A 17935-nucleotide genomic window follows, 5' to 3' on the forward strand; every position below is an offset into this window, starting at 1 on the left:
TAATTTTTTTTTTTCTTAATGGCAATTTTTATGATTGTTTTATATAGGGACTATATAGAGTTAGGTAGAAAATATACTTTATAGTTTCTGTACTGTAATAAATGATATGTCAATTAGCACTGCATCATTCATAAATGTTATTTATTTAGTGAGTATATTGTCTTGACGTTTTACCAGTTCATTCTGCTTTTATTTAGCTTAGCTGCAAAGATATACAGTATTGATTATATTCTACCAATAGATACCCAATATCATCTGATCTCATTTTTATCTTGGCTTCCTTTGTGTTTTATTAAACACACTGTTACAGTAACCAAATCGCAGGAGTCCAAATAAAGCACCAAACTCCAGTTATTTGCAAATACAGGCTCAATTGGGAATGTTGATGGTTCCTATGCAAAGTCACTCTGTGAATAAGTTGTTGTTAGAGGTCAGACTGTAGAGCTCAGGATCAGATCAGGACCATCAGTGGACAGGAGAGTATTGCGGGCAGAGTGAGTTTTTACCTTCAGTTGATTTATCTGAAGAGTATAGTTTTTCTTTCTGGTTCCTTTCAGGTTGTTAATTGATTATGTTTTTTATTTCTCCAAAAGGTCTTGACTGGACCTAAGATTGCCAACCAGCGAATGAACAAGCAGCAGATGTGAGATGAATACACTGTGGCTGCCGCTTCTCCTGAGTAAGTCTGTAAACCTGACAGAGGTTTATATGCATCATACTTTGATACACTACCATTCAAAAGTTTGGGGTGAAGACTTTTTTATAAAAAAATAAAATAAAAATAAAAATAATAATGAATAAATAAATAAATAATACTTCTATTTAGCAAGGATGCGTGAAGACGGATCAATAAATGCTGTTCTTTTAAACTTTCTATTCATTAAAGAGACCTGCAAAAATGTATCATGGTTTCCACAAAAATATGAAGCAGCACAATAATTTTCAACATTGATATTAATCAGAAATGTTTCTTGAGCATCAAATCAGCATATTAGAATGATTTCTGAAGGATCATGTGACATTGAAGACTGGAGTAATGATGCTGAAAATAAGCTTTTATCACAGAAATAAATTACATTTTAAAATATACTATATTTTCTATACAATAGAAATAAGCTACTTTCAATCATAATTAATATTTCACAATATTACTGTTTTACTGTATTTGTGGACCAAATAAATGCAGAAGAGATTTTCAAAAACATTAACAAATCTTATTTTTTTCAAACTTTTTGCTGGTAGTGTATGTATACCACTTTAAGGAATATAAAATATAGTAAGAGGATGTCTTGCATGTTTTGTAAAGTTCCAAGAATATATCGATTTACATGCATGAGTGGGCAATTGTGAATTTTTTTATTTTTATTTTTATTTATTTTTTGGTAAAAAGTGACTAAAGAGCAGCAGAGGTTTAGGTACGTTAAAATGTCTAGAAATCTTTAATAAACATGTTATCTTGGTGCACTGGCATTAGACAGTTGCATTACAGCACATTTTAGGCTTACAGAACTGTTAAAGGTTCACTAGCTATGGATGTGACTGTAAAATCAATGCAAATATATGGAATATCGCTCATCATTTAGGCTTGGTTATGCAAATCTCAGGTGAGCCAGGGAGTTTTTCCAGAAGGTTTCTGAGGATGTAAATGACAAACACATGAAAATGGAATAAAAGAGGAACAAAAAAATTATATACCAAAAATATTTATATTTATAAAAGTCACATTTGTACTCCTCACAGTCAAATAAATACATGCTTGACGCTTCACCACAATGATAAATCCCCCAAACCAACAAAATAACAGAAACTATTTTGCTTGAATAAAACCTACCTGGTCTCATGGCTTAAACGTACCTGGGGGCACTTTTTAGTGAGACACGAAATACGTACCAATAATTACATATCGCTGCAGTTTTCAAAAGAAATGAAGACTAAAGGCAATAAAACTCTGACACCTTTTATTCCTTTTCACATAAATTTACAGAGTTTTCATTAATAAAGTATAATTTTGGCAAAATTACTTGAAGAATATCATGTTATGACTTCAAAACAATATTAATATGCTGGGAGATTTGAAAACCGATGATTTTGAATATTAGCATCACACATATCCAGCTTCATATCTATGGGTTTATCATAGGTAGGTTTGTTCGGTAGCTCATGGAGTACAGAGATGAGGTGAGGAGCTCAGGTTTGAATCCCGCGTAAGTATGGTTCCACAAAACAGTTTAAATCTGCATATAAGGAAGTTTAAATGACACGGTTGCATCAACACATGCATTTTTATATGAGTTATGCATTTGTTAACACTTTCGGGTAGGTTTAGGGTTGGTTTTGGTGTAGGGCAAATTTTCAACACAATAGAGCATTAACTTTTAGCGACAGTCCCCGGATATTTGAATTCTGAACCACCACAATACTTACCTGAAGCAACGTAATAAAACACAGCAATTTGTATCTATAACAACATAATTAAAATGTGCCAGGGTTCACATATTGAACCTGTGTTTTAGTGCCACTTAGTGGACATTTCTCTTTGAAAACGTGCAGTAAAGTACGTAAAACAGTGCTGCAGAAAAGTACCCAGCGGTACATATTTTTATGAGAGCAGGTTGATTAAAACATGTGCCTTTAACATGAAAACATTGAGTTAAGCAAGAGCAACTGTTTCAAGCTAGTTTAACATGATGCAGTCATGTTTAAACGAGAAACCTGATACTAGGGATCGGCCCGATACTGAGCTCCTGTACTCACTCGTACTCGTTAAAATGCCCCGATACCAAACGCTGATACCACACAGCATGTGATAAGTGCCATATTCAGACAAAGAAACACCAACAACAGAACAACATACAGCAGAATGGAGTTATTAGAGATTAAGGTTGTCTACGTAGGATATCTATGCAATGAATATAATGTTAAACATTCAGTATTAACGCCTGTATAACTGATGTGCGCAAGCTGATAAAGCACGCTGATTGGATTGAGCGCGCAGCGGCGGAGATGCGAGTGATATACATTTCATCACCGGAAAGTTTGCAGTTCGGTCGGACATGTCAAAAACAAGTGAGTAAAACAATGCATAAGTTACTTGGTGGTAGGGAGAGAGAGAGAGAGAGAGAGAGAGCACGCTCGCGCACTTCTGTTGTATGATCGTTGATATTCACTCACTTAGCACACGCATTTGGATTAAAACTAAATCGTAAAAAAAGACAATTTATAGGGGCATTCACTATAAACATAATTTATTTTCAACCATAGGCATATATGACTTTCTGGCGAAATCGAATCTAGCAGCCTGTGTGTAATGCGCTAGGCAGTACTGTCCCCTTCGTTCTGCAACAGTACAAATACATTCCCGCGGTGCGCGTGTTTTGCTGGCTTGAGTGTTTCTGCATTATATGAATGGCTTTGGGATATAAATCGCAGCACGTTTCAGATAAAAAAAAAACAACTTCTATTTGTGAAAAATATCACAGGAGATTTATAACGACCTGCATTATTACAGCAAAACGCATCATTACAGTACTAAGTCGCTGCAATGGAGCAGCTCTAATGCTATTAAATTACAGATGATGAACCATAGAGCAAAAAATTAAAAAATTAAAAATTAACAAAGAAAGTAACAAAATCTTGTAAAATACATTTTAATGGGCATAATTAAGTGTGAAAGTAACTGAAGGATGTAACCAATATATATATATATTTTATATTAAAATATATAATTATACATTTTAATTATACAAATGTTTCATTAAATGTCTACAAATTTGTAAAACTGATCCAAGATCAGGTAATAACTATATAGATGGTTGTTCAATGGTTTGCCACTTGGGGGCGATCTCAGTGAATCCGCATGTTTCACCGGTCCACAACTTCTTAACTTTCTGAAACACAAACATTAAATCAAATTCTTCCATCTTGTAAAAACACTGCTTATGCTTGCCCTTGTTTTACCCCATTGTCTGTCTCTGTGAATTCTGGCAAGTCTTCGAATTTTGGCTTGCACTTCTATAAAAGAATCTGAAATTCTTTGTCCACACTGGACAAAAACACCCTCTGGCTCCGCGTGCTACAGGGGAGGTAGGCCATCCTGTCATTGCATTTGGATCGAGAAGATATATTGTATATAGTATGAGCATGAGTGTGAGCCCTAAATGAGAATCAGAATGAGCTTTATTGCCAGGTATGTTTACACATACAAGGAATTTGTTTTCATGACAGAAGCTTCCGCAGTGCAACAGAATTACAGGGACAGAACAAAAACACAGATAATAAAAGAATAAAAAGCTAGAACAAGTAAGTAAGGAATAACAATATACAAATTGACAATTGTATGTGCAGGTGTATTACAATAGACAGTTTTAAATGTACAGGTATAATATGTGCAAATTTGAAGTGTAGACTAAGTATGTGTGTTAGATAAATAAGTGTATGAATTAGGGATGCACCGATACCGATACCGGTATCTGGTATCGGCCTCGATACCACATTTTCTAAAGTACTCGTACTCGTTAAAAGTCCCCCGATACCGGGGCCCGATACCACGGTCTGAGAAATGTCTATGTTTGAGCGGCGTGTAAGGGGTTAATCAAAGGCGCCGACGCCGCCGAGTGCCCGCCCCCAGGCCCCGCCCCGGCTGCAGCTCAGAGCGGGGAGAAGGCGAGGCGAGACAACATGTCAGCCGTGTGGAACTATTTCAAAGTGAATGAAGACGACAAAACAAAGGCGGACTCCAAATTGTGCTCAGCGAAATTGTCCAGAGGAGGCTCAAAAGGTAGCGCATTTAACACAAGTAATTTAATCAAGCACCTAAAATCCCAACATGACAATGAGTACAAAGAGTTTACCCACGCTTCTAAACCAACACAACCCACGCTGCAGCAAACTCTTGCAAGACGAGAGAAAATGTCCAGAGACAATCCACGTGCTGTGAAAATAACACAGGCAATTATCGAGTACATTGCATTGAGTGACCAGCCACTCTCGGAGGTAGAAAAATGTGGGATTCCTGCGTCTCCTCCATGTTTTGGAGCCCAGATATGATGTCCCAAGCCGCCGCTACATGACTGACACAGAGCTGCCTAAACTACACGACTCCGTGAAAAAAACATATCCACAGCCTACTGCAAGCCTCCTCTGCGTTTAGTTTCACCACGGATATTTGGACAAGCAGTGTTAGCCCCGTTTCGCTAATTAGCCTAACCTCCTAGTGGATAGACGAGAGTTTCACGCCGCAACGAGCCATATTACATGCGAAACAATTCCGCGGCTCGCACACCAGCCAGGCTATAGCGCATGTGTTTGAGGAAATGCTCCAGACATGGGGTATACCTAAAACATCAGTACATGTTGTGCTTCGTGACAATGCTAAAAACATGATTAAAAGCCATGAATGACGCAGGGCTCCCAAGTCTGCCGTGTGTCGCGCACACGCTCCAACTGGCTGTTCACGAGGGCTTATTAGCACAGAGGAGCATAGCTGATGCTATAGCAGTGGGGCGGAAAATAGTTGGGCATTTTAAACATTCCGCCTTAGCCTACTCCCGCTTCGAGGACATTCAGGGACAGCTCAACCAGCCAATAAAGAGACTGCAGCAGGACGTACAGACACGCTGGAACAGCACGTATTACATGCTCCAGTCCCTCATTGAGCAAAAGCGAGTGCTGGGGGTGTATGTGTCCGAGCATGAACTCCCTGGCTATCTCACCGCTCACCAATGGGCTCCTATGGAGAAGACTGTTGCCATCCTCGCCCCCTTTGAGGAACTAACTAAAAAAGTGAGCAGCTACGACGCACTAGCCTCTGATGTCATCCCAGCTGTGACTGTGCTAGTGAGACTTCTAAACAGAGAAACAGACGAGGACCACGGCGTCAAGACAATGAAAGCAACCTTACTGGAAGCTGTCAAGAAGCGCTTCAGTGACGTCGAGACCAATCCACTGTACTTCATCTCCACCATACTTGACCCAAGGTAAAGTCTGTGTGCTATTATGATAAACTACAGTACTAAATGTAAGATTAATTTCCATCTGAAATATTATATTATATTTTTGTACTAAATACACAATAAAAAAAAAATACAACTAAAATACAAATGTATGCAATATATATAATATGAAATATATTTCCCTTATTACTACCAGAAAGCCAAATGGCTGGCATTCATGACAGTGGTTTAGGGGAAACTAAAATCTGTCCTATTTTTCCACATATTAATACATTCATGAATTTTGTTCAGGTATAAAGATCGCTTCTTCTCCAACAACACTGCTCCAGAGGCCAAGCTGCACCTGAAGCAGGAGCTGCAGATGATGTCCAGAGCTGAGGCAGAGGAGAGTCGGGCAGAAGCTGCAGAACCTCCTGCTAAACTGTTCCTCAAGGCCCAGGCCAGCACTAGCAGCAGTCTGGACACTGTATTTGAAGAAATCGCTAAGGAGCAGCCCCAGGCAGCACAGCCGCTGGCAGCAGGTGCTGCCATTGAGCTCGACACATACCTCGGAGAGGCCCCAAGCCCTCGTGAAGACAGTCCTCTGAAGTACTGGGGTGTCAACAAAATTAGGTTCCCCACTTTGGCTAAAATGGCCCAGAAATACCTCTCAGCCCCATGTAGCAGTGTGGAAAGTGAAAGGCTTTTTAGCTCAGTGTCACACATTATAGATGAAAAAAGAAACAGGCTGACTGCTGATAATGCAGAAAAGCTACTTTTCTTAAAAAAAAAACCTGTCACTCACTTTTTTCTAAATAGGCTCCATTAAGTGAGTCGTCTTAGACTTGATGTTAATACCTACCTCAGTTGCACTATCTGCCGCAGTTCTATGTTGGTGGATGTTGTTAGTTTATTCAAATATTGTGCACTAAATAGCAAAGATGGTTTATTAATCCCCCTTGTGTTGTCCAAAGCGGCAGAGTTTACAACAAACTGAAAAAAAAATACTTGAGTTTGCACTGTCACTGTTTAATTTTTTTTTTAATAATTATTTATTCTGTAATATTTTGCATACAACATGCTTTTCATTTTAAATAAATGTTCTTAATTCCAAACTAGTCCCTTGTTTTTTTGTTAAATTTATATGACTAAAGCTGTTACCTGTAAATTGAAATCATGTTTTTTTTATTAAGTACTCGGTATCGGTATCGGCGAGTACTGAAATGCAAGTACTCGTACTCGTACTCGTACTCCAAAAAAGTGGTATCGGTGCATCCCTAGTATGAATGTATATATAGTGTTGTGTGTTCCACAGTTATTGTCAAGTGTTCATGAGATGGATTGCCTGGAAGGGAGGGTTGTACCAATGATTCGCTCAGTCTGGACTACATTCTGTAGTCTTCTGAGGTCAGATTTGGCAGCTGAGCTGAACCAGACAGTTACTGAAGTGCAGAGGATGGATTCAGTGAAGGTGGAGTAGAACTGTTTCAGCAGCTCCTGTGGCAGGTTGAACTTCCTCAGCTGGTGAAGGAAGTACAAATTCTGCTGGGCGTTTTTCACAATGGAGTCAATGTGAATGTCCCACTTTAGGTCCTGAGAGATTGTGGTGCCCAGGAATCTGAATGACTAAACTGCATTCACAGTGCTGTCCATGATGGTGAGTGAGGGGAGTGCAGGGGGGTTTCTCCTGAAGTCCACTATCATCTCAACTGTTTGAGTGTGTTGAGCTCAAGGTTGTCAAGATTGCACCAGACAGCCAGCTCTTTAACCTCCTGTCTGTAAGCAGTCTCATCACCGTCCTGAATGAGGCCGATGAGTGTGATGTCATCTGCAAACTTCAGGAGCTTGACAGAGGGGTCTTTAGATGTGCAGTCATTGGTGTACACGGAGAAGAGCAGTGGGGAGAGAATGCAGCACTGAGGTGCTCCAGTGCTGATTATACATGTGCTGGATGTGTATTTTCCCAGCCTCACTAGCTGCTGCCTGTCTGTCAGGAAGCTGGTGATCCACTGACAGATGGAGGTGGGCACAGAGAGCTGAGTTAGTTTGGGCAGGAGGATGTTTGGAATGATAGTGTTAAAGGCCGGGCTGAAGTCAACAAACATGATGCTCACATAAGTCCCTGGTCTGTCTAGATGTTGCAGAACATAATGCAGTCCAATGTTGACTGCATCATCCACAGACCTGTTTGCTCTGTAGGCAAACTGAAGAGCAAGGGTCCAGTAATGTCCTTCAGTTGGCCCAGCACCAGTTTTTCAAATGACTTCATGACCACAGACGTTAGAGCCACAGGCCTGTAGTCATTTAGTCCTGTAATTTTGGATTTCTTTGGGATGGGGATGATGGTGGAGCGTTTGAAGCATGAAGGGACTTGGCACAGCTCCAGTGATCTGTTGAAGATCTGTGTGTAGATGGGGGCCAGCTGGTCAGCACAGGATTTCAGAGAGACTGGTGTAACACAATCTGGGCCTGGTGCTTTTTTCCTTTTCTGCTTCTGGAAGACCTGGCACACCTCATCTTCCCTGATCTGAATTGCAGGTGTGGGGGAGAGGGGGGTTGCAGGAGGAGTGAATGGTGTGAGCAATTGTTTGGAGAGGTGTTCAGGGCGGGTGTTGGGTGTTTTTTTTTTTGGACCTGCAGTAGAATGTCATGTCTTCACAGAAACTGATATAAGATGTTACAGTCTCTGTGAGCTCGTCCAGATCAGTGGCAGCAGCTTCAAAAACACTCCAATTAGTGAGGACATAATTACTGGTTTTGAAGACTTATACTGTATTTTTACACGCTGTGTTGCGTATCGCGCTGCATAAACCATAAAACCATGTCTGCATTTGTGATCTGAGAAATGACAAACAAGCGCTACTCTATACTGCTCAAAACTTGTGTTTGAATCATCAGTGGCAAATTCTTTAAATATGAAAACATACTTACACATTGTGAGTCAGAAGCGCCAGACTGTCCTTGCAAAGTTGGAATTGCCCCACTTTATAGAAACAGCCTTTGGCACATTGTAGGCTACTGGTTCAGGAAACAGTCCTCATCCTCCGTAAAATGTGCAGCAAACATCTGAATATTTGGATTTAACTGTTCTGGAACAGTGTTGTAAATACAACTTAATTAACTACTGATTTCTAGTTGTGTCCTCTTTTTGGAAGGCCAAACAAAGTAGTTTCACTTCCACAACGAAACACACAGCGACTCCACAACATGGCGGCGGCAGCAAGAGCGAGAATAAAAGTTACAACTTCTGTCTTTGCATGAACATTTGGGCGATGATATGCAAATCTTCCCAAATCATGATGTAGACATGTGGCGGCGTGTTAGAACGACCCATTTTAGGAGGGTGTGGTTGACTCTTAAATTTATAAAGAATATCTCTTTGGATTTGAGACTTTAGTCTTTACAACTTTACAGATCTTTTTCATGCACCAAGAGCTTGTAAAACTCCAAAGAGAAAGGAAAATTTTAAATCGCACAATATGACCCCTTTAAGATAAGTGTTATTTTTTTATATTTTTAATTACTACTACTTGTTTCTCAAATGATGATGTTCAGGCTCAGTCCTTTGGGCAGAGGAGCAGTACTTTCCTCAGTCATACAATGCCACATGGGATGAGGGCAGACTCCACTGTCAGTCCTGTTTCAAAGAACTGACGACCATCACCAGCAGAAATGTCCACCTCATTGTCCATAACCTCTCTTTGGACTACTGGGTTGGACTCCGCAAGAGTTACAACTGCTCCTCCCCATGGGCCGCATGGTCTAATGGGGATCCTGTTACATATCAGAATTGGTACCCTGGTCATCCTGTTCCAAATAGAGAAAAGAAACTGATTCCTATATGTTCCTCAACTACACAAAGTCCACTGAGCACCCTAATAACTACCCCAACATCAACCCCAACATCTACCCCAACATCTACCCTAGTGACCTCAACACAAACCTCCACAGTCACTCCTGCTTCAGTAACCTCAACATTTCAAACGAACAAAGAAAATGATACATGCCCCATACTGTTCGAAATGCTTTTTTGCTTAAATATGACATGTGATGATCTTGAAAGTGCTGTGGATATGTGTAAGAGAACACCGACTGTTACTCCAAATACTACAACATACAGCACCACCCCTAAAGTCACAACATTTAGCACCACCTTTAATGCCCCAACAAATGGCACCAAAACCGAGGACACCACAACCGAGAGCACCACCACCAGCAACTGCGTCTTTGAACCCGAGCCAGATCCTGAACAATACATTGAGGATGCTTGTGTGGTCCTGCTCAGCTTCGGCATGTGGAAGGAAGAAGACTGCAACAGAAGTCTACCTTTCATCTGTTATGAAGGTATAAGGACTTTGTTTTTTAGAGCACAGCATCGTATTGTTAGATTCATATTGTTGGTCTTAAAAAGAAAGGTTCCAAAAGGAGGTTTTCACAGCATTGCCAAAAATAAATAAAATAATGTATAACAAAAATATAAATCAGAAATAATGATATGCTTCATTGGCATTTTTTTTCTTGTGATAAAATATCTTTCAGTGAACAGAAACATTTTTAAAGTTTAAGAACATTTTAAAATTCAAACCTTTGCTGAAAGTCTCCGTGGATGTAAACGCTTCTTCATGAAAGCATTAATGCCAAAAAGAACCTTTAGTTTTGAGTGAGAAGAAAAGGTTCTGTAAGGAACCTTAAAGAGTTCTTTCAGGCGTTTCATGTAATAATCTTTTAGAGGTACCACTTATGGGATGGGTTGAGTTTGAATTAATTAATTTAGTTTCAATATTTTTTTTTAATTTTAATTAACTAAAATATTCTGAATTAATCAGCTCGTAAACATAATTAAACAGCAGAAAAAAATAAAGTAACTTAAGTGTTATTTAATCATTTAAGACTTTTTTTATGACAGCTTTATGACATAAAACAAATTATACATAATATATAAACAAGTGTATTGCAAAAAAAAAAAAGACATTAACTCAGGTACCTAGCTATTTAAATTAAAGAACTTTACTAGCATCTTCCAAAGGTACAAAGTAAATGCGGTATTCTGTTTACTGCGATATGACAAAAATACAGGACTTTTCAACAAATTACTTGAACAGCTATTGTTCAAGTAGTTTTGAAATTTGTGAAAAACTTGCAAAAAAAAAAAAAAATTATAAAGTGTACAATTTTTTTTACATGACTGAATATTATGAATATTTTTAATGTGATTATTAAAAAAATATTAAACTATGAGAAATACATTGAAATAATACTATTGTAATGTAAAATTACAAAGTATTAAGTATTGAGTACATTTGTTATGATGGAGGCGTCGTGTCAACAGAGGTGAGGATCCAAATGCAGGCTTTATTTGTAAACGTGGTCAGACAGGCAGGGTCCAGTACCAGCAAACAATAATATCACAGGCAAAGACAAAGAGGAATCCGTAAACAGGCAAAGGTCAGGGCAGGCAGCAAAACAATCACAATAACCAGATAAACAGTCCATGGTCAAAAACAAGAAGGCAAGACAAGGCAAGGCAAGGCAAGACAAGACAAGGCAACAGGGTACAGGCTAAACCAAGGGTGTCAAACTCAGTTCCTGGAGGGCCACAGTCCTGCACAGTTTAGATATAACCTTAATTAAACACACCTGATCCAGCTAATCTAATCATTTAGGCTTATTTGAAAACTACATGATATGTGTGCTGGAGCAGGGTTAGCACTAAACTCTGCAGGGCTACGGCCCTCCAGGAACTGAGTTTGACACCCAGCACCTTGCTCAAGTGTGTGTGCATTTTTTAAAGTCCTTCTAATGTGAGACAGCTGTGAACTGATGAGATCTAATAAGAGACAGGTGATGCAATAGATGATGAGTCCGGCAAAGAATTATGGGGAATGTAGTCCTGGGTGAATGGCAAAAGTCTGGAACGGAGTGCCCTCTAATGAAGCTCACAGGCACTCCAGCTAGAGATCGTGACAACATTAGTATTGAATAAAAATAACTGTAATGAATTGAAAAAAAATAACAATACTTATATTCGTGTTTTAATTTCTTTATTTCAAACATTCTTAAATTTAGGGATGCACCGATCTTTATTTTTCATGTCTGATTTTATGTATCTTTTTTTATTGGCCTATTCTGGTAATTATTATAATTTTTTTTAAGCAATTGACAAGAAATAATGGAAATATTATTACATTAACAGGACATTTATTTTCTCTATTACAGGACAAACTATCTGTAGCCAGTTAAAAAAAACAGTCAACCACTTCATTTTAATTATGATCCAAACAAAGATGCTGCACACATGGAGCATGGACAGTTTCTGATTTAAATTAGATTGCGTACATAAAACAAACCTGAACGAAAGCATCTTAGCATTAAGAACTTTTTATGAATCTTAAGATCCGTTTTACTACAAAGAACCTTTTTGTGAAATGAATGGAAATGCTACAGGTTCTTTATTGGCTTTGATGGTTCCATGAAAAATCTTTAACACCATGGAAACCTTTTAATCCACAAAAGGTTCTTTATAGTGAAAAAGGTTCTTTAGTTTAATAAAACACTCCTCCCTCTTATAAAACTGGTTTGTTTAGGAACTGTTTACTGAAAGGTTCTTCAGGGAACCCAAAATGGTTCTTTATGGGGAAATTTTCATTTTTAAGACTGAAAAAAAGGTTCTTTAGATAATTAAAAATGTTCTACAAAAATTGTTCTTTTAAAAACTTCTTCACTGAATGGTTCTTTGAGGAAACCCAAAATCAAACCTCATTATTGAACCTTTATTTTTAAGAGCGTAAATAACTTGTAAGTTTCTGCCAATATTCGTCATTGCATCTTTCTGTCCGTAGAGCGCTTTTTTGGCCAGATAAACATTTCCGATGTGAACACAAGTGCAGGCAATCTGAGCTGGTCTGAGGGACCCGGTGCTAAGAACATCAGTCACTACAGAGTGGAGGTTACTGGGGACAAAAACCAGACATTTAACCAGACTAAACTGTTTCAATACATAGAAAATCTGACAGCAGGAACTCTGTACAAAGTTCAGGTGTTTCCTGTGAAATGTGGCAGGGACCTCAATCCACAGAATATCTCCTTCTACACCTGTAAGTAGTGAAAGTGAAAGTAAAGTGAAAGTGACGTGACATTCAGCCAAGTATGGTGACCCATACTCAGAATTCGTGCTCTGCATTTAACCCATCCGAAGTGCACACACACAGAGCAGTGAACACACACACACACACTGTGAACACACACCCGGAGCAGTGGGCAGCCATTTTATGCTGCGGCGCCCGGGGAGCAGTTGGGGGTTCGATGCCTTGCTCAAGGGCACCTAAGTCATGGTATTGAAGGTGGAGAGAGAACTGTACATGCACTCCCCCCCCCCCACAATTCCTGCCGGCCCGAGACTCGAACTCACAACCCTTCGATTGGGAGTCCGACTCTCTAACCATTAGGCCACGACTTCCCCCTAAGACTTGGACTTGACTTCATTGTGCGCAACATGGTTTTAACATGGTTTCTCTGACCCATGCTGTCACTTTTTTAGATCCCTCTGATGTGCAAAATCTGATTGTGGTGAGTGTGACAACTGTTAGAGCCAACCTCAAGTGGAGTAAACCAGATGGAAACCATGACTTCTACTCAGTAACTTTCATAAATGCATTGAAAACTGAAAAACAAAAGTGTGATAATGAAGAGTGCACTATTACGGATCTTATTCCAGGAACCGAGTATGTATTCACAGTTAAAGCTGTAGTGAATAAGATGACTGAAGGTGTGCCGAGCAACGTTTCTGATTACACCAGTAAGTGCAGAAAGTTTCATGCTTGAACTTTTATTTTTTATTTTTAGGTTAATTCCAGTTTAATTTTTTTTTTCTTCTTTGCCATTTTTTTTGTAAAGATTTTTTTTTTTTTAATCAGGATAGGATAGTATATATTGACAGGAAACAAGGTGGGGGGGGGGGTACCTACATAAGAACATAAGTTAAGTTTACAATTTAACTTGTGTACAAAAATAAAATATTGCATAAACAATTGCGAATAAAGCACCATCTCCATCCCATTTGTTCAAGAAAGTGTTATTTTTGCATTCATTATAGTTTTAATAATATCTTGAATAAACTTTTATTTTCAGATTTTTATTTTTTTGTCATTTATAATTACAGTTTAGTAATTTTGCTATGTGCCATTCCCATTTTATTAGATTTCTTTTTTAAATTATTTATTTATTATATTTCAGTTTCATGTAGTTTTAGTTTTTTATTTATTTCCAGTTAATAATTTGAATGCTTTTTCTTAAACTTTTTTTATTGCCAAGGCAACATTTTTATTTTTATTTTGTGTAAGTTTTTCAATTAATATTAATATTTTATTTTAGCATTTTTTTTTATTAACAGAAATGTTTTTAATAGTTTTCTGTTTTCAATTTTCATTAATGATAATAGCCTAACCCTAGTTGAAGAGAATAAAATTGGCACAAAACAGATGTATCAGGAATAGCATTAGGGGAAGCCACTTTTTCATGCATCATAAATATCTTGTGGCTCTGAGAGTGTGCAGATGAAATGCAATAAACTCTGTCATATTTATACCAAATAATTTTGATGACAACCAACATCTGAGATGCTGTGTGATGCGATTGGTCCGCTGGTTAGTCCAGTTATCCAATCACATCCTCCGTTGCACATCAAGGGATTTATTCAGTAAATGTGTTTTCATTGTAGCATGTGCGCATGTCGTCTTGTCAGATAAAATGCATTTTTTTAGAAGAATTTATGCACAACTTGGCACTTCCATCCAACATGTGATAAACTCAGATTCATATAGGCTTAAACAGGTGTATGGAAAAAAAGCTATTCTCAAAGTAACAAGCATTCCCATGAATACAAAAAAATACATGTTTTTGATAGACTAACTGCTTTTTTTGGTATTTACTTTTCAGTACCTTCAACTGTCAGAAACCTAAGATCAGCAGACAATGACAGCACAGTCATAATGGCCTTTTGGGATCCTCCTACTGGTAATTATTCAGGTTACCGCTATTGTCTTGAAGAAGTCAATAACAGCCGCAAGTGTACTTACTGCAACATCACATCAGACAGCAGCATTACAGCAAACAACGACATTACAAACTCAGGCAACAGCGATACAGCAAAATTCAGTAATACAGACTGCAAAACAGTGGATGAAACAGAAACATTTATCAAACAGAGTAATAGATCAGACGGCAGCATGTTTTGTGTGTGTGTGGCAGCGCTAACAAAGAACAACACTCTGTCAGGAGAAATGGTTGGAATCCCAGCATACACACGTGAGTCTCATGTTCAGTTATTACATTCTTTCCCTAATTAAAGGCATTTCATATATCATGCATGTACAGTAAATTCTAATTGAACATTTCCATCACTAAGCTGTAAGCTTAGCACATTAGATAAAGCTGAATGTGAGTTGACAGTCAAACAATTTTGGAAGATTTTTTCCATAATGGAATAAAAAATTAGTAGCATTTCCTAAGTTCTGACAAACTCATGCTCTCTCCTCTCCTCTCCTCTCCTCTCCTCTCCTCTCCTCTCCTCTCCTCTCTCTCTCTCTCTCTCTCCTTTGAGTGTTTACTTTTGTCATTTTGCATTATTAACACACTATTTTCCTATTTAATACTGTAAAATTGCTTTGACACAATCTGTATTGTTAAAAGTGCTATATAAATAAAGGTGACTTGACTTGACTCCTCTCCATACAGGCCCAAAATCTGTGGACCTCAGTTTAATACCTTCCCTTAAAGAAATGCAAGCCACCTGGGAAATAAATGGGAATTATGAAAAATTTGAAGTGACAATTATAAGTGCTGATGCAAAGGATATACAGTCATATAATACTACAAACAAGGATTACACTTTCACTAATCTGAAGGCAGGAGTGTTTTACACCGTTTCAGTTGTCACTCTTAATGGTGACCTTACAAGTGTACCTGCTAATAAGTCAGATTACACCCGTGAGTAATCATTACATTGCGATCACTATTTTTTCGATTATTTTTCCAGAAGCTTAAATCACTGTCTTCATCAGCTTTTCAAGTTCAGCTGTATAACTTCTCACAAATCAATTCACAGGGCCTGCTAAACCTCGTGATGTAAAGGCCACCGCTATCAAAAATAACATACAGCTAAGCTGGGGTGCTCCAGTTGAGTCTGAGGGTGCCTTGATTCAATATATAGTGAAATATAACACTTCTTTCTGGGATGAAACTAATGAAATAAATACAACTGAGACAAATATCACCATTCCTTATTTAAGACCAGGAACAAAATATACGTTCAATGTCATGGTCTTGGCTGGAAATCTGAGTGATCCAGCCACTACTCATGCAAAAACAGGTAAAGACACTGAATTTAGTTTCTTGATGAAGCGAACATTTGGCTTTGTTGTATATTTCTACTGCGCTTCATGATTATGCTATTCATTCTAACATGTTATTAGAATGAGTATTTTGAGTAATTTTTCCGTGTTTAAAATCGTCTTTGTTTATTTCCAGAGCCTGAGAAGAGGACACTGGTCCTCACGATGTTGTGTTCCTCTCAAACCGCACTTCATTGTGACAAACCTGAAACTCGGAATGAACTGTTTGAAACGGTGAAGAAATGTTCAAAGACTACATCAAGCTTGTTGCAACTTTACAGAAACAGAATTATTATGCAATGAATGCACACAAGAAATAAAGATGATGAATAAAAAAACACAATGACCAACATTTAGATTTCATAAATTGTTAAAGTTATTGCATTTGCACTGTTATACTGATTACAAAAACTTGCATTAAAATGTAACTATATATATATGTGTGTGTGTGTGTGTGTGTGTGTGTGTGTGTGTGTGTGTGTGTGTGTGTGTGTGTGTGTGTGTGTGTGTTTTATTTAAACCTTTTATCTTGAATGCTAATTAAAAAATAATAATAAATAAACATTCTAAAACAGCTTTGTGCAAATAGCTGGAAAATGTAACTGAAATAAACACAAATTTTCTTTCTGTCTTTCAGCTGAAAAAAAAAATTGATGACAAATTTCAAGACTTGGTCCACTGGAAGCTTAAAGCAAAAACTAGGTTTGTAAAAACAGCTGGATTTTTTACAAATTACTATGATTTATATTAACCTCTGACTCTCATTTCACAGCAAAGACATCCTTTGAATCTCTATGATGTGGCCTACAATCAAGAAAAAAATCACACACTGAAATTTTGTGTGATTTCATGCCTGGTGAATTCTGAATTTATTTTCTTACATTTCCATGAATGCAACTTACAAAAGAGGAACAAAAGCAATGTGTCAGAGAGCCAACAATATATGTTATATACAATTTTATTAGATTAGATTAGGAAACAAGGGAGAGAAGAGGAAACATTTAGAGAAGAAATATAAGTTTTTGGTAAACTTTACGGGAACCAAATGTCCTCACAGGGATAGCAAAACCTGATATTTTTGACTTTTGCTTGTTTGTTTTTTATTTTCTGTGCGAGTTTGGGGTGAGGGTATAGAATATTCAGTATAAAAATCATTATGTCTTTGGAAAGTGCATTGGTTTAAGAGGTTGTTAAGTGCTTGTTTTTAGCTTCTTGGAGGGTTTTATTTTGATTCTCACTCATTTTTGGGCCTGTATGGCAATTTTTTCTTCTTACAAATTGCATATTGACATTTACTATAAATTGAGTGGTGTGATGATATTTGCTATAGTTGTGGGAGCTATAATTCATCTTCAAAACTGTAACATGAATACCTTTTTTTTTAAGACCTTTGCTATAGCTTCATTTGAATTCCAGTTTTAATGTTCATGATGGATTACTGCTGATTATTTTGGGGACTGGTTTCATTATAATTAAAGATATTACACATGGGTTTGTTTGCTTTATTTCACTACTTTATGAAAGTATAATTACTTTCTTTCCAACTTGTGATGTTCATTTACATCTATAACCACGAGTCCTCAGTATTTCTGTCTTGTTTTCCAAATATATAAACAT

General features: G+C 37.7%; 1 protein-coding gene and 1 pseudogene across 1 annotated transcript; one reads left to right on the plus strand and one right to left on the minus strand.

Annotated features, from left to right (window-relative positions):
* Positions 1–17935, minus strand: part of LOC109057198 — a 318686-nt pseudogene that overhangs the window by 165088 nt on the left and 135663 nt on the right.
* On the plus strand, positions 9675–17647 carry LOC109059610 (receptor-type tyrosine-protein phosphatase eta-like). The gene is made up of 9 exons (XM_042714831.1): positions 9675–10274; positions 12770–13024; positions 13468–13725; positions 14865–15233; positions 15663–15914; positions 16033–16296; positions 16455–16552; positions 16956–17020; positions 17091–17647. The coding sequence occupies exons 1-9, from the start codon at positions 9953–9955 to the stop codon at positions 17104–17106; spliced, it is 1899 nt and encodes a 632-aa protein (XP_042570765.1). The 5' UTR covers positions 9675–9952; the 3' UTR covers positions 17107–17647.

Source organism: Cyprinus carpio, chromosome A24, assembly GCF_018340385.1.
Source record: "Cyprinus carpio isolate SPL01 chromosome A24, ASM1834038v1, whole genome shotgun sequence".
Lineage (NCBI taxonomy): Eukaryota > Metazoa > Chordata > Actinopteri > Cypriniformes > Cyprinidae > Cyprinus > Cyprinus carpio.

Bases quoted from the DNA above. Each gene is read 5' to 3' on its own strand.
- LOC109059610 (XM_042714831.1), top strand. From the start codon at position 9,953: ATGCTTTTTTGCTTAAATATGACATGTGATGATCTTGAAAGTGCTGTG. The intron at 15,234-15,662 runs GTGAGTCTCATG...CTCTCCATACAG, and splicing joins TGGAATCCCAGCATACACAC to GCCCAAAATCTGTGGACCTC. The intron at 16,553-16,955 runs GTGAAGAAATGT...TCTGTCTTTCAG, and splicing joins GGAATGAACTGTTTGAAACG to CTGAAAAAAAAAATTGATGA.